This window comes from Argiope bruennichi, chromosome 3 (assembly GCF_947563725.1).
Source record: "Argiope bruennichi chromosome 3, qqArgBrue1.1, whole genome shotgun sequence".
Classification (NCBI taxonomy): domain Eukaryota; kingdom Metazoa; phylum Arthropoda; class Arachnida; order Araneae; family Araneidae; genus Argiope; species Argiope bruennichi.
In genome coordinates this window covers 65,215,471-65,236,453 of record NC_079153.1, presented here as the reverse complement: position 1 = coordinate 65,236,453, position 20,983 = coordinate 65,215,471, and the positions used below count along the sequence as shown (strand labels likewise).

The window sequence follows — 20,983 nt, the reverse complement described above, 5'->3', positions numbered from 1 at the left end:
TCGAATTTTATTTTTTTGTTGCCTATATAAAAATCAAATACAAATTTTGTTTTGCCATCGCAGGCTTCTACATCAGTAACGATATTTACAGAAATGATGTATCCATCTGAATAAACGGCTAATTTGTTGACTTTGAGAAGTGTTGAAAAATATCGCAGATCTTTATTATTAATCTTATGAAAGTTGACTTATCTTTTTGGTATTGATAGTTTGATCATTTTTATATTTTTGGCAAAACTAAAAAACACCTTTTTTTTTTTACAATAGTGCAAATACAGAAATAAATATTAAAATTTCAAGAATACACATTTAAAATTAATTTTTTAGAAAGTGTATAAAAATGCTTAGAAAGTGCACGAAAGAACTTGATTTTTGTAACAAGTACTTACTGCGCATTCTAAAATAGTTTAGGACTGTAAATATCAAAACTAGAAAAAAAGATTTTTATTTATTCTTTTGTTGAAGCCGGAATAGAAGTTACTATCACCCCACAGTTTCATCCCAAGGTTTAGTTAAAATTTGTGAGTAATAAGTAAGAAAATTACTGTTTCAATTATAATGATTCTTGCATGGATTTAAAGCAAATGCTCATGGAAATGTCAGTTATTTTAAATGCAAAATTTCATTTTTTAAAAAAAATTATTTTCAGAAAAAATTTAACATTGTTTTCTAATAATTCATAGAAATGGTTTACAGACAAGGAATATCTGCATTAGTTTTAAAACAATAACATAATTAAAAAAAAACTAAATTATAGAAAACTTCATTACGTTTGAATAAAAAGAAAAGCATATTTTAAATTCATTTAAATTTAAAAAAAAGGCGCCACTTCTTCCTGATACAATACTTTTAATTTCGAAGTGCTTTTTGAATCTTAATGATCTGAACCATCTGTTAGTCGTCATTGTAATTGCTGAGATATTCTTTTAATTGACCTTCAAATGAGTCATATATTTTTTCTGATACTGAAAAGGATTTTTTTATTGTAAATTTTATTATAATATTCTGAATTATCTCTATTGTAGAAGAAATTGAATTAAAAAAGTAACAAAAATTTGTCATGTACTATTGTAACGTTCCAACTTCACATTCTTTATTTTTTTACATAAAAGAATTTAGTTTATCGCAATATTAATAATTTTTTACTGATGATCAGTTTATTGGTTTCAGTGACAGCAAAATGTAATTCTGTGTTGCCAAAATATAGAATAAATAATTTTTCTTAATAACTTATAAAATAATAATTGTTTATTAAATAAAATATATGTTATTTAATTTAAAATAAAATATATATCCAATAAATTTAGTTTATTTATCATCATAACACTAAAAATGATATATGTATATAAAAGCAAATAAAGATAAAATAATCTATAACTTCAATTTAAAATTTATCGCTTACCTAAATTGTTAAAAAAAAAACTTGGATATTTTTAAAGTCTAGATTGTTACTGAGCTTTCCGAGAAGGGACAGATTTTTATTTATAAACAACAGAATATTTTGTATTTTCATCCAAGAACGAGAAAAATCATCAGACATTTTTTAAAAATTTCTTTTATTAAATGCATACAATATATTACAAATTGAATATTTTCGTAGACTGTCATAGAACTGAACACAAATCCTTCACCTGCACAGTTTTCTCAAAAAATAAGAAAATTATAAAAGTTGAATTAAAAGTAAAGAGAAAAAATCAATTCACATTTTAAAAATTCTTAGTTCTTTTTATACAATTGTATGCAGAAGTTGTTTCTTAATTATAATAATACCATTCACTATATTGATTTTGATCATTGCCTGAATTATCATTGGAACTTCCGCCTTGATCACCGCTAGTCCAAGAATAAGACCAAGAACTTCCATTATCACTTCCACTATCACTACTGCTGCCTCCTTGGTTATTTTGACCAGAATTTCCATTATCACTTCCACTATCCCCGCTACTGTTGCCTCCTTGGTCATTTTGATCATCATTATCTTTATCAAGCATCTTGTTGAAACCAAAATCATACCATTCGTTTTGTTCTTCTCCACCGAATAGGTTAACTTTAAATTTTTTATATAAATCCTCTGAAACCTCTTCTTTACCCGAATCCATATAAGCGCCTAAAGTTGTTTGGAAATTCTTATCGAAGTTTACTGGCTTGTCAACATATTGGAAACAGTCTTTCATAAAATTATACAAACTTTCAGACTGAGGATAAAACTGGAAGTAATAATGGAAGACTTCTTTAAGGAAGGATGTCGTTGCTTCCTCAAAAGTGAAGGTTTTCATGAAATGATGTATCGCTTTATAAATATTTCCATTAAATAAGTTCTTAATATAGGTAATATATAAATCATCTTGAACTTCATCAACATCTGAATCAAAAATCATATTTAAGCACTTCTGGAAATTCGTTTGGAAGTTAACTGGCTCTACTTCATATCGAAAGCAGAACTTGATGAATTCAAACAAACTTGGCGATACTGGATAACACTCAAAATAATAATAGAAAAGATCCCAGTTATCTGGTTTATCCATATCTTCAAATTTTAGGTCTTTCAAAAACTTATGCACTTCAGCGTATTTTCCTTTGTAAAACTGATTTTGGCCACCGAACAAATTCTTTGCAAACTGTGTATAGAAGTGAGTTGGGACTTCGTCCATGTCTGAGCTGAGAATTGCGTTCATGGCCTTAGCAAAATTTGGTTCGAAGTTGGCAGGTTTATTAGCGTACTGAAAGCAATATTTAATGTATTCGAATTTGCTTTCAGATTCCGGTTTAAAATTAAAGATGCTGTAGAACTTTTGGCTGTTTTCATCCGTTTGTACGTCATCAAAGTTTAAGTTGGCTAAAAATTTATAAATGTCAGCGTAATTCTTTCCAAAATCCAGCGGTTTGTTGTTGTCGTCATCACCGAACAGATTTTTCTTGAACAAATTATATAAGTCCTCAGATACTTCATCTGAAGTGGCACCAAAGATTGCGTTCAGTACAGGTGCAAAATTTGCGTCGAAATTAGTTGGCTTTTTTTCATACTGGTAACAGTATTTCATAAGCTTGAATAAGTCTTCTGATGTTGGATAAAATTGGAAATAGTAATAGAAAGTATCCCAATTATCACCCGCTTGTGCTTCTTCGAAAGTTAAGTCTTTCATAAATTGGAAGACTGCTTCGTAATTATCTTTATAATTCAATTGACTTTCACCAAACAAATATTTCGCAAATTGAATGTAGAACTGCAGTGTGATATCAAAATTTGATTTGAAAATCGCGTTTATAACTGTCTGGAAATTGGTTTCTAAGTTAGCTGGTTTTTCGGAGTACTGGAAGCAATATTTAACGAAGTCCATCATATTTTCTGACACTGGATAAAATTTGAAGAATGAATAGAATTTTTCCCAATTCTCTTTCGTTTGTAACTTAGCAAAACTCATATCAATTAAAAATTCATATATGCTCTCGTAGTCTGCTCCAGAATTAAATTTATATCCGTTCTTAAAGATAGACAAATTATTGGTAAACATAGAGTAATATTCTTCGGGAATTTCATCCAAATTGGAATTCAAAATCATTTTCAAGAATGCAGCAAAATGTATGCCAAAATTAGAAGGTTGTTCAGAGTCTTGGAAACAGAACTTCACGAAGTTGTATACACTTTCAGATTCCACGTAGAAATTAAAAAAGTTATAGAAAATCTGCATATTTTCTTCATTTTGTACTTCTTCAAAAGACATATCGGATAAGAATTGGTTGATTTGCTGGTAATTTGCATTGTAATCATTATCACCATTGTTGTTATTCGTAGGTTTGTTATCTGTTCCACTGTCATTATTATCGCCCTTATTATTGTTGTTTTTGCCGAAGATAATACTGATAAATGTTGTATAATATTTATGAATGACTTGACTGAAATCTGTGTTAATTATTAGATTGTATATTGATGAGAATTTAGCATCGAAACCCGTCGGCTTCTTAGGACTTCGGAAACATTCCTTAATAAATTTGAACACGATCTCAGATTCCACGTTAAAGTTGAAATAACTGTAAAACGTTTCCATATTCTCCTCAGTTTGTAGATCTTCAAAGGTTAAATCTTGCAAAAATTGTTGGATCTGCTTGTACTTCTTTCCAAAGTCTTTTTTATTTTTACCAAACACTTTAGTGATGAATTTTGTATAGTAATCATCAGGAATATCTTTCAACTTTTTATTCAAAATAATTTTTAAGATAGATGAGAAATTTTTTCCAAAACCGGTTGGTATTTTAGAATATTGGAAGCAGAATTTAATAAATTTAAACATGCTCTTTGATTTGATATTGATTCTGAAGTATCTGTAAAGAGTCTTTTGTAACTTTTTATTTCTTTGAAGTTTTTCAAATGTTAAATCGTCTAAAAATTGATGTATTTCCTCATATTTTGACTCAAAATCAATATCATCGCTATTATTATTGCTGTTACTGTTGTCATCATCTTCATTGTTGCTTGGATGCCCTTTATGGTTCTTACCGAATAGAATCTTAGTAAATATTTTGTAGTATTTTGTAATGACTTTATCAAATTTAGTATTAAACATTATGTTCCAAATCGATGAGAATTTAGTATCAAAATCTGCTGGTTTTTTGGGATTCCGGAAACATTCCTTAATAAATTGGAACACTTCCTTAGACTCCACATAAAAGTTGAAATAACTGTAAAACGTTTCCATATTCTCCTCAGTTTGTAGATCTTCAAAGGTTAAATCTTTCAAAAATTGTTGAATCCTTTTGTACTTCTTTCCGAAGTCTTTCTTATTTTTACCAAACACTTTAGTGATGAATTTTGAATAGTAATCATCAGGAATATCTTTCAACTTTTTATTCAAAATAACTTTTAAGATAGATGAGAAATTTTTTCCAAAACCGGTTGGTTTTTTAGAATATTGGAAGCAGAATTTAATAAATTTAAACATGCTCTTTGATTTGATATTGATTCTGAAGTATCTGTAAAGAGTCTTTTGTAACTTTTTATTTTTTTGTAGTTTTTCAAATGTTAAATCGTCCAAAAATTGATGTATCTCCTCATATTTTGACTCAAAATCTATATCATTTTTATTGTTATTACTATTACTGTCGTCATCATCTTTATTATTGTTTGGATTACCTTTATGGTTTTTACCGAATAAAATGTTTACAAATGTTGGGTAGTACTTCTCAATAACTTGACTGAAATTTGTGTTAATTATTAAATGCCATATTGATGAGAATTTAGAATCAAATTCCACCGGCTTCTTAGGATTTTGGAAACATTCCTTAATAAATCTGAATACGATCTCAGATTTCACGTTAAAGTTGAAATAACTGTAAAATTTTTCCATAATCTCCTCAGTTTGTAAATCTTCAAAGGTCAAGTCCTTCAAAAATTGATGGATCTTTTTGTACTTCTTTCCGAAATCTTTCTTACTTTTACCGGACACTTTAGTGATGAATTTTATATAATAGTCATCAGGGACTTCATCAAATTTCTTCTCCAAAATTATCTTTAAGATGGACGAGAAATGTTTGCCAAAATTGGTGGGTGCTTTGGAATATTGGAAGCAAAATTTGATAAATTTAAACATGCTCTCAGATTCTACGTAGAAATTGAAATATTTATAAAACTTCTTTTCTACATTTTCATCTCTTCGCAGATCTTCAAACGTCAAGTTTTCCAAGAATTTTTTAATTTCGTTATATTTTTTACCATAATTTACTTTTGTTTGCTTAGGATGTGCCTTATGTTTATTATCCTTATGGTTATGTCTGGATCCTCGATGATTTTTATCATGTTTGGATGGTTTATTTTTGTGTGTCCCTTTCTTATCGCCTCCAGGATGATGATGCTTACCTCCTTTTTTGTCCCGTTTGTGATCTTTGTGATGTTTTATATGTTTACCCTTTTTTTTATCGACTTCTTCTGAATCTGAACCATTTTCTTTTTTATTCCAGTGTTTGCCTTTCCTCCCCTTATGGCCATGCTTATGTTTGGGTTTCAATTTATCGTCATTGTCTTTATGTCTTTTCTTGGAAACATCTTTATGTTTAGGGTGTCCATGATGCTTTTTATCGTCCTTAGTTCCTCGTCTGTCATAGGACCTACGTTCATGATGTTTTCTGCGAACATTATTATCTGATTCGTCCGAAGAATCAAATTCTTCTGAACTGTGATAAGAATTAACGCCTGTTTTTTGCGAGTGACGGTGATATTTTTTTGGTTTCTTCCCATCCTTTGAGGGTCTGTGTTTACTTTTATCCTTGTTTGAAGTTTTTCTATCCTTACCAGACTTTTTGTAATGTTTTCTGTGCTCTAAGTCTTTTCCTCTCTTTCCTTTATATTCTTCATTTGATTCGTCACTATCATCGTGTTCTTTCCCTCTTAAATGCTTCTTATGTTTTGGATGATCGTGTTTTCGACTTGGAGCTTTGTCATGTTTTGATGGTTTGTACCCAGTTCTGTGTCTATCTTGTTTATCCTTAGAAGTTTTGTTTCCATGCTTCTTTTTATGATGTACATTTTTTCCTTTTTTATTAGTTTTGTCATGTTTTCCTTTTACATCATGCGTTTTTTTACCTTTGGAATCTTTCCCTTTCTTCTCAGAATCTTTATGTTTGTCTGGTTTATTATTTTTACGATCTTTTGAAGGTCTTCTTCCTCTTTTCTTAGTATTGTAGTCCTCTTCATCTTCCGATGGCTTCTTAGTTCCATGTTTGTGTTTAGGGTATTTGTCATCGTCCTTACCCTTCTGTATAGTTGACTTATGTCTATGGCGACGGTTCTTTTTGGTATTCACTGAACTATCAGAGCTGTCATCTTCCTCTGAACTGTTATACGAATAACTGTCTTCTACCTGTCTTGTTGGATGATTTTTATTACCCTTTGTCGGCCTTTTATCTTTGGATTTAGATTTCTCATCACCAGGATAATTTTTGTTTTTATTATCATCTGGCTTATGTCCATGAGGTTTGTTTTTGTGTTTGATATCCTTTCCTTTGCCTTTCTTATGTTTTAAGTTTTTGTCTTTCGGATGACCATGTTTCTTGTTAGGTTTTCGATGTTTAGGACGCTTTTTTTCCTCTGTGGGTTTTGAAGGCTTTTCACCGGGTCTATTGTTCATATCATTTTCATCCTCATCTGAAGATTCTTCATTTCCTGGTTTCTTCTTAGGATATTTATCACCAGGTTTGACTCCACTTCCAGGTTTATTTGATGATTTTTGGTGGTGATGTGTGCGTCGATGGCGGGTTGCAGATGATTCAGAACTGTCCGTTTCTTCGGAACTATTTTCAGTATGTGTACCACCAGGCTTCTGGGTTTTTTTATCCGATGGTTTCTTATCCTTGTAACCACGAGGCTTCTTTCCATCATGTTTAGGTTTACGACTTTTATCTTTGTCGCCTAATTTCCCTTTTGAATCATCATCTTCAGACTCATTGGAATCTTTACCTGATTCATTCGGTTTTGGTTTCTTTTTGCTACCACCCTTTGGATGACCAGGTTTCTTTCGAGACTTTTTGGTGTCCCCGGAAGGTTTTGTTGAGTTTTCGCCGGGCGCGTTATCATCATCATCATCAACATCATCGGACGGTCCTTTATCTCCTGGCTTCCGCTTAGGTTTCTTATCTCCAAATTTTCCTCCGCGTCCATATTTATCGTATGATTTATGGTGACGGCGTGTGTGTTGACTACTGGTTTCCGATAATTCAGAAGTATCATCTTCTTCTGAATTATATTCAGTATCTGTCTCATTAGGCTTATTAGGTTTCTTATTTTTGCCAGTTTTATCCGTTGGTTTATTACCTGGTTTCCTTTCTGAATCAACGTCTTCATCAGAATCATCTGAATCCTTATCAGATGGTTTTCTTGGTCTATTACCAGGTTTGTTATTATCATAATCGTCATTGTCGGTGTCATCATCATCATCATCATCGGATGGTTTGTTTCCAGCTTTGTGTTTAGGTTTCTCACCTCCAGATCGCCCGTATGTTTCTGATGATTTGTGGTAATAATGTGAGTGCTTACTACTGGTTTCAGATGATTCAAAACTATCATCCTCTTCAGAATCACTATAAAAATAAATACTGTCGTTGTCATCTGATGTATCTTTTTTAGTTTTGGGCTTTTTTCTTTTAGGACTGTTCTTATCTTTCTGAGGATGTTTATTTCCTTTGTCGGGAGAATCACCTCTGCCACGAGACCTGCATTTGTAATTTTTACCACTGTATCCATCAATTTCATTGGATCCTCCACTTTTTTTATCTTTATCATTTGTAGGCTTATTACTATCATCCTGGTTAGGTTTATTCTTTGAACCATGAGGTTTTTTCTCACCATGTTCAGGCTTATCATCATGCTTTGGTTTCCCCTTCGGATTTTCACCTTCACCAGGTGCGTTTGAATCTTTGCCGGGTTTACCTGGTTTTGGTTTTGTTTTATCATCATCCTTTGGATGACCGGGCTTCTTTCCAGGTTTCTTATCACCATCGTTTGGATGGCCAGGCTTTTTCCCATGATCATGTGGGCTCTTATCTCCACCGGTAGGTTTCTTCGGCTTTTTACCTGGTTTATTGTCATCAGTGTCGTCATCCGAAGGTTTCTTATGCCCTGGTTTGTGGTGAGATGTTTTATCACCAGGTTTTCCTCCTTTTCCATATTTTTCTGATGATTTGTGATGGTGTCGTTTGTGTCCAGAACTGCTTTCCGAAAATTCAGAACTGTCATCCTCTTCTGAACTTCGTTCAGTATTTGTACTGCCAAGCTTGTGAGGCTTCTTCTTGCCAGGTTTATCAGATGGCTTTTTGTCCCTAGGTTTTGGCTTGTCTTTGTGACCATGAGGTGTCTTTCCACCATGTTCAGGTTTGTCACTATCTTTTGGTTTCCCTTTCGCATGATCTCCTTCACCAGGTGCGTTTGAATCTTTGCCGGGTTTACCTGGTTTTGGTCTTGTTTTATCATCATCCTTTGGATGACCGGGCTTCTTTCCAGGTTTCTTATCACCATCGTTTGGTTGGCCAGGCTTTTTCCCATGATGATGTGGGCTCTTATCACCGCCGGTAGGTTTCTTCGGCTTTTTACCTGGTTTATCGTCATCAGTGTCGTCATCCGAAGGTTTCTTATGACCTGGTTTGTGATGAGGTGTTTTATCACCAGGTTTCCCTCCTTTTCCAGATTTTTCTGATGATTTGTGATGATGTCGTTTGTGTCCAGATCTGCTTTCCGAAAATTCAGAACTGTCATCCTCTTCTGAACTTCGTTCAGTATTTGTACTGCCAGGCTTGTGAGGCTTCTTCTTGCCAGGTTTATTAGATGGCTTTTTGTCCCTAGGTTTTGGCTTGTCTTTGTGACCATGAGGTTTCTTTCCACCATGTTCAGGTTTGTCACCATCTTTTGGTTTCCCTTTCGCATGATCTCCTTCACCAGGTGTGTTTGAATCTTTGCCGGGTTTACCTGGTTTTGGTCTTGTTTTATCATCATCGTTTGGTTGACCGGGCTTCTTCCCAGGTTTCTTATCACCATCGTTTAGTTGGCCAGGCTTTTTCCCATGATCATGTGGGCTCTTATCACCGCCGGTAGGTTTCTTCGGCTTTTTACCTGGTTTATCGTCATCAGTGTCGTCATCCGAAGGTTTCTTATGACCTGGTTTGTGGTGAGGTGTTTTATCACCAGGTTTCCCTCCTTTTCCAGATTTTTCAGATGATTTGTGATGATGTCGTTTGTGTCCAGATCTGCTTTCCGAAAATTCAGAACTGTCATCCTCTTCTGAACTTCGTTCAGTATTTGTACTGCCAGGCTTGTGAGGCTTCTTCTTGCCAGGTTTATCAGATGGCTTTTTGTCCCTAGGTTTTGGCTTGTCTTTGTGACCATGAGGTTTCTTTCCACCATGTTCAGGTTTGTCACCATATTTAGGTTTCCCTTTCGCATGATCGCTTTCACCAGGTGCGTTTGAATCTTTGCCGGGTTTACCTGGTTTTGGTCTTGTTTTATCATCATCCTTTGGATGACCGGGCTTCTTTCCAGGTTTCTTTTCACCATCGTTTCGATGGCCAGGCTTTTTCCCATGATCATGTGGGCTCTTATCACCACCGGTAGGTTTCTTCGGCTTTTTACCTGGTTTATCGTCATTAGTGTCGTCATCCGAAGGTTTCTTATGCCCTGGTTTGTGGTGAGGTGTTTTATCACTAGGTTTTCCTCCTTTTCCATATTTTTCTGATGATTTGTGATGGTGTCGTTTGTGTCCGGAACTGCTTTCCGAAAATTCAGAACTGTCATCCTCTTCTGAACTTCGTTCAGTATTTGTACTCCCAGGCTTGTGAGGCTTCTTCTTGCCAGGTTTATCAGATGGCTTTTTGTCCCTAGGTTTTGGCTTGTCTTTGTGACCATGAGGTTTCTTTCCACCATGTTCAGGTTTGTCACCATTTTTTGGTTCCCCTTTCGCATGATCTCCTTCACCAGGTGCGTTTGAATCTTTGCCGGGTTTACCTGGTTTTGGTCTTGTTTTATCATCATCGTTTGGTTGACCGGGCTTCTTCCCAGGTTTCTTATCACCATCGTTCGGATGGCCAGGCTTTTTCCCATGATCATGTGGGCTCTTATCTCCACCGGTAGGTTTCTTCGGCTTTTTACCTGGTTTATCGTCATCAGTGTCGTTATCCGAAGGTTTCTTATGCCCTGGTTTGTGGTGAGGTGTTTTATCACCAGGTTTTCCTCCTTTTCCAGATTTTTCTGATGATTTGTGATGGTGTCGTTTGTGTCCAGAACTGCTTTCCGAAAATTCAGAACTGTCATCCTCTTCTGAACTTATTTCAGTATTTGTACTGCCAGGCTTGTGAGGCTTCTTCTTGCCAGGTTTATCAGATGGCTTTTTGTCCCTAGGTTTTGGCTTGTCTTTGTGACCATGAGGTTTCTTTCCGCCATGTTCAGGTTTGTCACCGTCTTTTGGTTTCCCTTTCACATGATCGCCTTCACCAGGTGCGTTTGAATCTTTGCCGGGTTTACCTGGTTTTGGTCTTGTTTTATCATCATCCTTTGGATGCCCGGGCTTCTTTCCAGGTTTCTTTTCACCATCGTTTGGATGGCCAGGCTTTTTCCCATGATGATGTGGGCTCTTATCTTCACCGGTAGGTTTCTTCGGCTTTTTACCTGGTTTATCGTCATCAGTGTCGTCATCCGAAGGTTTCTTATGCCCTGGTTTGTGGTGAGGTGTTTTATCACTAGGTTTTCCTCCTTTTCCATATTTTTCTGATGATTTGTGATGGTGTCGTTTGTGACCGGAACTGCTTTCCGAAAATTCAGAACTGTCATCCTCTTCTGAACTTCGTTCAGTATTTGTACTCCCAGGCTTGTGAGGCTTCTTCTTGCCAGGTTTATCAGATGGCTTTTTGTCCCTAGGTTTTGGCTTGTCTTTGTGACCATGAGGTTTCTTTCCACCATGTTCAGGTTTGTCACCATCTTTTGGTTTCCCTTTCGCATGATCTCCTTCACCAGGTGCGTTTGAATCTTTGCCGGGTTTACCTGGTTTTGGTCTTGTTTTATCATCATCGTTTGGTTGACCCGGCTTCTTCCCAGGTTTCTTATCACCATCGTTTGGATGGCCAGGCTTTTTCCCATGATCATGTGGGCTCTTATCTCCACCGGTAGGTTTCTTCGGCTGTTTACCTGGTTTATCGTCATCAGTGTCGTTATCCGAAGGTTTCTTATGCCCTGGTTTGTGGTGAGGTGTTTTATCACCAGGTTTTCCTCCTTTTCCAGATTTTTCTGATGATTTGTGATGGTGTCGTTTGTGTCCAGAACTGCTTTCCGAAAATTCAGAACTGTCATCCTCTTCTGAACTTCGTTCAGTATTTGTACTGCCAGGCTTGTGAGGCTTCTTCTTGCCAGGTTTATCAGATGGCTTTTTGTCCCTAGGTTTTGGCTTGTCTTTGTGACCATGAGGTTTCTTTCCACCATGTTCAGGTTTGTCACCGTCTTTTGGTTTCCCTTTCGCATGATCGCCTTCACCAGGTGCGTTTGAATCTTTGCCGGGTTTACCGGGTTTTGGTCTGGTTTTATCATCATCGTTTGGTTGACCGGGCTTCTTTCCAGGTTTCTTATCACCATCGGTTGGATGGCCAGGCTTTTTCCCATGATGATGTGGGCTCTTATCTCCACCGGTAGGTTTCTTTGGCTTTTTACCTGGTTTATCGTCATCAGTGTCGTCATCCGAAGGTTTCTTATGACCTGGTTTGTGGTGAGGTGTTTTATCACCAGGTTTCCCTCCTTTTCCAGATTTTTCAGATGATTTGGGATGATGTCGTTTGTGTCCAGATCTGCTTTCCGAAAATTCAGAACTGTCATCCTCTTCTGAACTTCGTTCAGTATTTGTACTCCCAGGCTTGTGAGGCTTCTTCTTGCCAGGTTTATCAGATGGATTTTTGTCCCTAGGTTTTGACTTGTCTTTGTGACCATGAGGTTTCTTTCCACCATGTTCAGGTTTGTCACCATCTTTAGGTTTCCCTTTCGCATGATCGCCTTCACCAGGTGCGTTTGAATCTTTGCCGGGTTTACCTGGTTTTGGTCTTGTTTTATCATCATCGTTTGGTTGACCGGGCTTCTTTCCAGGTTTCTTATCACCATCGTTTGGATGGCCAGGCTTTTTCCCATGATGATGTGGGCTCTTATCATCACCGGTAGGTTTCTTCGGATTTTTACCTGGTTTATCGTCATCGGTGTCGTCATCCGAAGGTTTCTTATGCCCTGGTTTGTGGTGAGGTGTTTTATCTCCAGGGTTTCCCCCTCTTCCAGATTTTTCTGATGATTTGTGATGGTGTCGTTTGTGTCCAGATCTGCTTTCTGAAAATTCAGAACTGTCATCCTCTTCTGAACTTCGTTCAGTATTTGTACTGCCAGGCTTGTGAGGCTTCTTCTTGCCAGGTTTATCAGATGGCTTTTTGTCCCTAGGTTTTGGCTTGTCTTTGTGACCATGAGGTTTCTTTCCACCATGTTCAGGTTTGTTACCATCTTTTGGTTTCCCTTTCGCATGATCTCCTTCACCAGGTGCGTTTGAATCTTTGCCGGGTTTTCCTTGGTTTGGACTGGTTTTATCATCACCGTTTTCATTTTTTGATATATCAGTGGACTTATGATGGTGTTGGCTTCTTTTTCGTTTACTTTCAGAAAAATCACTATTGTCGTCTTCTTCAGATTCATGTTCTGAATAACTGCCTTCCGTTTTATGGTGATTTTTTTGTTTTCCCGATTTGGGCGATGACTTATCTTTATCTGGCCGTGCTTTGTCATTTGAACTATTTGGTGTCTTTCCTTTATGAGATTGCTTATCCCCTTTACCTTTTCCGTCATTTCCCTTTTTGTCTGAACCGTCATCTGTATTATTTCCATTCTTGCCTTCATCATCATAAGAATCCTTGTCTTTGCCGTTCATGCCACGTCTAGCTATACCTGTTGACTGACGCGAAGATTGTTTATTTTTTTGATTGCTACTAGAACTATCGAAACTGCTTTCTTCTGAAGTACTACTTCTGGTTTCGCTTCCGCTTTTAGAGCTATTTCTCTTCTCATTTTTACTTCCACTTTTAGCTACATCAGTTGATTGACTTCCATCATCGTTATTTCCACTTTCACTTCCAGTTCTTGACATACTGCTTGACCTGCGTCTTTCACTTCCGCTTTTGGATTCGTTGTTGTATTCTGCTTCGCTCATAGATTCCTGGGAACTGTAAAAGATTTCTTCATATCCTCCTTCACTACTGTAAGAATTTTTATTTGAGGAGTTGCTATCTTTTGATGATTTTCCAGAAGATGCATTATCCACTTCATTACCCCCTTTCTGCGTGTTACTTCCCTCACTTCCACTTCTTGAACCGCCTTCAGATTCATAAGTCATCTCTTTCATTTGAGAACTCTCCCCTTTAGCTTTTCTTCCTTTTTGTCCCTTTTGACTTTTACTGAATTCATCCTCAGACTGCCCTTCACTCCAAGAAGAACCAGAGCTTGAATATGACCAGGAAGAATCATCTGACATTTCGTAACTCGATTCAGATTCTTCCATTGCATCCACAGAAGTGTAATAATAGGTGGTTTCATAGTATCCATCAGTTTCAGAATCCTCACTTGCCGGTCTTCCTTGAACATTGGAAAGTGCTGGAATAGAGAAAACACTTTTGTTTTAATTATTATTTTTTTTTTACTGGATAATCCTACTCATAATCAAAATGATGGAATTTTCCTAGTTCGAAATTTTTTCTTTTGACCCTTGGATTTTCTATTAACATGATTTTAAAATATCTTTTATAACTAGAATTAATAAATAATCGATTAATAAATTGAATCCAATTATAGATTATTTTTTCATATTAATTAAATTAAATTACAGTCATATATATTTTTTTAAAGTTTTTGAATTTCTTTCTTTATTTAAATACATTTATATATTGTGCCTCTGTGAATGAATGCAAGTAATTTTTTAAGGCCTTTAATTCTCTAAATGGTTTTAATTACATTTGATCGAAAAGCGATAAAAAGGTTACACTTTTTTCGAAAATGTTTTATGACAAATTGTATGATTTACGAGTTCTTGATCTGTTAAAATTATTTACTTATTCATTAAAAATATTACTTTCCCTATTATTAAAATTTTGATAATTATCCCTATTTTGTCATTTTTAATTGCTATTACATTTTCTGATATCACTTTATCTTCTTATTAACTAGAATCAGTGAAACCGAGCTTAGATCGACAGTTTTTCTTTTTTTTTCTTTGCATGTTTTTTTTGGAGAAAATATTTAGATATGAATCACATACTGATTACATATGAATATTTTTCAATCTTATCTACATATGAACTTGTCATTTAAATAAAAAAAAAATCATAAATGCACTTAGTTTAAAATGTTATTCGAAACAATCTGCTATATGATAGTATTCATTTTATAATTTATCTATCTTTACTTATATATATATTTTTTTGAATTTACACTTAGTTTTACCATGGTGAAATCGGGTCCAAGATGACGCTATGTGATATTGTCAGCATGAGAGCAGATAGAAAAAGGCTCTAATAGTTATTAAGAATGTTACATATATATATATATATATATATATATATATATATATATATATATATATATATATATATATATATATACAAACACACACACAAGAATTACTTGTTTAATGTTATAAGATTTTTACTGAAGCTCGGATGTTTACCTTAGTTCGTTTAGGTAAGTCCAAGAGATAGTGGCACCATCTCTTGGACTTTATTAATTAGTTATTAAAAATGGTTTTTGTTTGTTTGTTTGTGTGTAAAATTGCATTTTTTTTCCAGAAAAGACACTTATTTAGATAAATTTAAAAAAGCAAAACCTTATCTAAATATAAAATTTGATCCAAATCGTTGCAGTCGTTTCCAAGATACACGAAATAAATGTATATGCAAGAATTGTTCGTTAAAAGATATAGGAGTTTTACAATCTGCTTTAGTAATTTTAATTGTTTTTAAAAATCGGGTTTCTTAAAAGCGGGTTTCTGTCTGTTCCGAACGAGCGAAGTTCAGCTGCCGTAACAATAAATGAAGATATAAAGAAAGAGAGGAAAAAAGTTTTGGAATACTAATAATTGAATTTAGTTATTTATCTCACATAGATATACTTCAGGAAGAAATACAATTAGTCGATTCTTCAAAATTTTGATAAATGTTTGATATAATATTTGTATGAATTAAAACAATGCGAAATTTAGAAACCGAAAATTAAGTAGAATTAAACAATTTCTTTTAATAAAAATTCTTAAATTAATTATTGCATGAAAATAGCTTGTGAACCCATCTTAAAATATTTTTTTTCTAACGACGACATTAGTTAGATTACCTTGAATTTTGTTTTTAATTTGGAAGAAATAAACAAATAATTTTTCAGAAAAAATTTGTAACAAAACCTTTTATATATGTGGAAAAACAGCCATTTCGATTACTTCATTAGCTACATTAATTCCAATATTTTTTTTCCTGAAGTTTAATCCTCAAAATTTATCAAATTCATTTTTCGGACATATCTCCTAACCATACAAGCGAATGTATATGTCTGCTAATCTTTCGCGCGAGAGACTGCTGGTTCTAGAATTATTAACTGCTTAAATATGCGTTTAAGGGTAAGAATGTGCACCTGGCAAAAATTCTTTGAAATTATAATTTTAATTAATTAAATATTAAGTAAGATTTTGACGTTTTTCACTCATAATTTCCAGAAATATTACATAAAAATAATTTTTATGCCATTTTAATATTAAAAATATATATCATTTCAGAGAGCCAATAGAATTGTCAAGAGTTTGATAAATTTTAAAAATATTTTTATGCGAATTTATTACAATACTCTTCATTGTTTCGATTAAATAAACTTCATTCTTTTTCTCAATCTAGGAGTAGAATATTTTGTTTGTTCTTTCATATTCTGTGGCAATGTTGACTGAAATTATCCTTCCTTGTTTTACTTCATTATTTCTTTTTCCTATGATCTATAAATAAAGCTCTTTATGCATCAAATATTATGGCCAATATGAAGAATATTTCTATTGCTTTTATGTGAAATTAATTTTTAAACCAGCTATTGGATGTGATCATATATTACTAATAAAATATGCGAAAAAAAAATTCAACTAGAACAATTGAGATTAGATCTTGCTTTAGCTTTTTTGAGATTCATTTAAAAAATATTCTTAACAGTAAAAAAAGAACGGAAATATGCTCTTCGTAATTTTGTCGAATACTCTCTAATGAAATGCTATTCTTCCCTCCTTCTGAATAAATTTTTAGATTTAGAACAATTCAATAAACTTGACTGTCACTCTGAGTAGCACTCTCTTTATTTTCTGAGTTCGGCACAACGCGCTTTGTGCAGCACGTATGGCGCATGGAAAAGAAAACTGTATATGCATTTTGGACATCTTATTTCAGACCGATTGAAACCAAAATTTAACATACAATAACAACAAAAAACATACAGCTATAATTTTAGTAACAAAATCTCATTTAACTGAGTCATTGCATTTTTGAATCATCTCATTTACCTGCGCACGAATATAAAGTTAAGTGGCGTTCCTACGGAGAATCTTCAGGCGGACCACGCCACCTCCTCGACCTCTCTTGTGGTTTTCTGGTTTCCAGTTTACCGACAGTTTGTCGGTAAACTGGATAGCCATCAAAGCACCCCAGAAAACTGCAAGTGGGGCTCAAGGGGGGGGGGACGCGTGGCCCTCCTGCAGATTCCCCGGTCATAGGATCGAGGCTTTAAACAGACGATAACCACAACCACAAAATGGCTACTCCGACCCACCGGAAGGCACTAGAAAAAATTCGAATGACCGGACCGCCGCAACAGCAACACTAGCAGGAACTATGGTTGAGTAGAGCCATCACCGGCCAAGGTACAACCTTTCCCTAAAGAAGTACGTTCCGTCATCGATGAGAGGAGCCAGACCTCCCACCTTTTCATGTACTTCACACGGGTAGCGGGAACCAACCACCATACCGGAAGCTTCTTATCCTCAATTACGGGATACCCCTCGCCCCCTTGGGACTAGACAAGCGGTAAGCCCGTAACAGAGTTGGTTCAAAATTAGTTACGACTCTATATTTTTTAGATGTTATCATATTTTATCAATCTAGTTTTACATATTTTGCAATTATCTTATTTACTTGTTCTTCAGATAGCCAGACAAATACACTTCGTGCGATTGGATTGTATACAAAATCTAGAAGAATTTGCTGTCGAGATTATCGAACAATTTTAATCAGTCTAAATCAAAATGGTTTTGAATTATAATGTTCATAGACAAACTGATATAATTGAAAAATGCATTTTTTCGGACTCAAGGTAGTCTGAAACGAGGAGATTCGTCGAAATCTCGAATTCATATTGTTAGACAATTGCAATACTTTCTGTTTTTATATTTTTAAACAATAAAGTGATGAAATGTTGCTGTTTATTTTATACAGAAGCACTGGTTTGTATAAAATCCACATCTTAAAGATTTGAGAAACCATTTCCAACAAGATGTTAGAAAATTAAAATAATTTTTTAATATACTCAGCATATTATAATCCTTCAGTATATCTGATAGCTTTTTCAAATATCGTATGCATTTTTTTCGATATCTTACGTTATTTTACTGGATTTCACAAAATAAAATAAGGAAGTAAAAATTCATTAATGCATTGCCACACAATATGGAAAAAAAAGAAAAAGAAATCCTCTCGGCAAGCTAGAAAGCTATTGTAGGTTCCTTATTATCTAAATTATTGTTCCTTTCAATCCTTAGACAAAAGTAATGAAACATTTCATATTGAAGCAAGCATAGACTATGATTTTATTGGTATCGCATGATTCAGTATTTATTTCAAAATAAATAGTTTTAAAATAACATATATTATAAAAATAATATGTAAAACAGTCGTGTTTATACTATTGAAGAGTTTGAAGTTTTTAAGCAAATGGGAATAGATTATATCGGTATCGGCAAAAACCAAAAATAAATGACAACAACAAGAATAAAAGATAAATGTTTACAATTATTAATTAATTAATTATTAACAATTAATTATTCTTAAAATGAACACTGAATAATAATAGGATAGTTAATTGTCTCAGAAATACACTACAAATTCTGATGCATTCATTAAATTTCACAACTGAAGGTCATTGATGACATTTTTATGGAAATTTGCAATATGTCTGTATATACTGATGACAAAATATGAAATCCAAACATTCTATAAAATAACAAACCGTTTTTTGGCAAAACATAAGATTCAAAGATTAAAAAAAAAATTAAAATTGGAATTTACTAATTATCAATTGGAAAAGTTAATTTATTATACTAAACTGCGTTGTTTAATGTTTGCTTGGAAAAGGAAAGAGATTTTAATGGATTTTATCACATCAATCTATTCCACTTCACCGTCATCTGACCACGGTTCAAAATTACTAGGTCCGTCCCAAAATAGCCAAAGTGTTGCTTTAAAACAGACGATAACATAACTAAACAAAATCATTTCACTTCACAACAGCAATCATTAGTTTTTCTTTTCATTTTACAGAAAAAGAAGCGAGAATATTGTAAGCACCAAAGTACGTCATCAAGATTTTGTTGGATCTTAACATTTTAGTATAACGTTCTCTTTGAGTCAAAATAAATGAATTATTCGCTATTTACGTGGGTTCTTTTGTGTAAACATAATTTTGGACTATAATTTAAAACAAAACTTTAGCATATTGTGAAAACCAGATAGAGAAATACTATGAGGATAAAACTGGCATATTTGAATACACAAATCTTTTAATTTTAAGATGGCGTAAAAATTCGCTATCTTTTCCGAAATTTTCCTCAGAAAATACCAAAATTAATAAATAAAAAACAACAGCGGAAAATCTTCCACATAATAGTTAATTGGATATTGTTTAAAGATTTTTACTAATGCCAGTACTGAACATTTGATTGTATAACAAATATTTAGAATCAGCTTGGATTGCTCATTAAAAGTTATATCCTTAAATGAAACTCTATAACCAGTGAAGGGAGAATATTTTTTGGAGAATCATTTATGTTTTGTAAAGATCTATAAGGGCTGTATAGAAAAACAGGTGCAGTATTAAAATACATTAAAATCCCCTTGGAAACCTCTAAATCTTTTCTTCAACATTTTGCATTAGTTGCGATTCATTCTTTTTATTTCAATATTAAAAAACATTTTTTTTATAGAGTCGCTGGTATTATATTGTGCATTACCTACTCTAAACTTCTAGATATTAATTTAATATTAGAAAACAGTTGAAAACTTCTTGAAAAATCTCTAAATTTTTTTTCATAGTTTCGCTTTGGTCATGATTCATTCTCATTTATTTCAATGTTTCAAACTTTTGTAGAATTACTAGCATTCTATAGTGTAGAAACTAATCTTAATTTTTGACAAAATAAACTTTATTTTTTGAGCTCACTCTGTTTATAGCAGTTCCAGTTCAAATAGTATCACATGGCGAATTTCTCATAATTATTTAATATCTTTTTTATCATTCGCCATTCGATGCTTGAAATATTCACCCATTAAATATGAATGCTTTGATCTGATAAAATCCAACTGGTAGTTAAAATTTGGAAGAGTGTAGAAATGTAGAAATACACATAAAAACTTCATATTTGATTTCAAAAATACAAATAATTTTTACTAGAATTTTTTAAATTATAAAACTAGTATATATATTATAAAAACAGATTTTAAAATTAAAAAAAAAAACTGATTTGATAACTTACCCACGACAAAAGTCAGGCAAAAAAGAATGCGAAGCAACATGCTGCTCCGCTGCATCGTAGAGCTGTGATCTGCTATGTCTTGATGGATTGGATTCCAGCAAGTAACAAATCAGAATGAATGTCTGCAAGAATGCGATGCCAATGTTGTACAGATTGATATTTATACTAAAATCTCTCATAGCTGCAATTGCAGTGGTAGTATTGTTGATCTCAGTTGATTTAATCTGTATCAACAAGGATTCCGTAGCAATTAGGAACCAGATAGCATTAATTGGGCATCTTCAAATAGACTTGTTTTCAAACTCTGTAATAATAGTCACGCTCATCAGTTTGCTTTCGATGGCCAGATGACCTATTAGAAAATGTAAATGGTTTGTAAATTCGTTAAGATCAAAGTTCCGATAACGCATGCGTCAGCTGTATGATATGAAATTCCCAATTGTGATTCCAAAGAGTTCTGGAAGATAATTGATTAAGGTATTAAAAAACTTTTTGATTTTTCTTATAATTTAGCATTTTAGTCGTTTTTAAGAAAAGTATTTTCGAATAAGATAGAATTTATTGAAAGAAATTTTATGGGATCTTCAATTTTCTGAAGAAATGCTGCATTCTTTTTAACAATCGGTTTGATTTAAACAATAATTAATATAGATATTAAATAATTAGATAATTACTTAAAA

General features: G+C 33.6%; 1 protein-coding gene across 1 annotated transcript; it reads right to left on the bottom strand.

The window, feature by feature from the left end:
* Positions 1-1,537: 1,537 nt before the first annotated feature.
* Positions 1,538-20,437, bottom strand: LOC129963404 (filaggrin-like). Its single transcript, XM_056077756.1, has 2 exons — positions 20,304-20,437; positions 1,538-14,137 (listed from the first exon to the last, which is right to left on the bottom strand). Exons 1-2 carry the CDS (start codon positions 20,356-20,358, stop codon positions 1,755-1,757), a joined length of 12,438 nt encoding a protein of 4,145 aa, XP_055933731.1. The 5' UTR covers positions 20,359-20,437; the 3' UTR covers positions 1,538-1,754.
* Between the last annotated feature and the right edge of the window lie 546 nt (positions 20,438-20,983).

What these genes read in the sequence shown, in the direction of transcription:
- LOC129963404 (XM_056077756.1), bottom strand. Translation starts at nt 20,358, where the DNA reads ATGCAGCGGAGCAGCATGTTGCTTCGCATTCTTTTTTGCCTGACTTTT. An exon ending in TTGCCTGACTTTTGTCGTGG is followed by an intron (nt 14,138 to 20,303) that starts GTAAGTTATCAA and finishes TCTCTATTCCAG; the next exon opens with CACTTTCCAATGTTCAAGGA.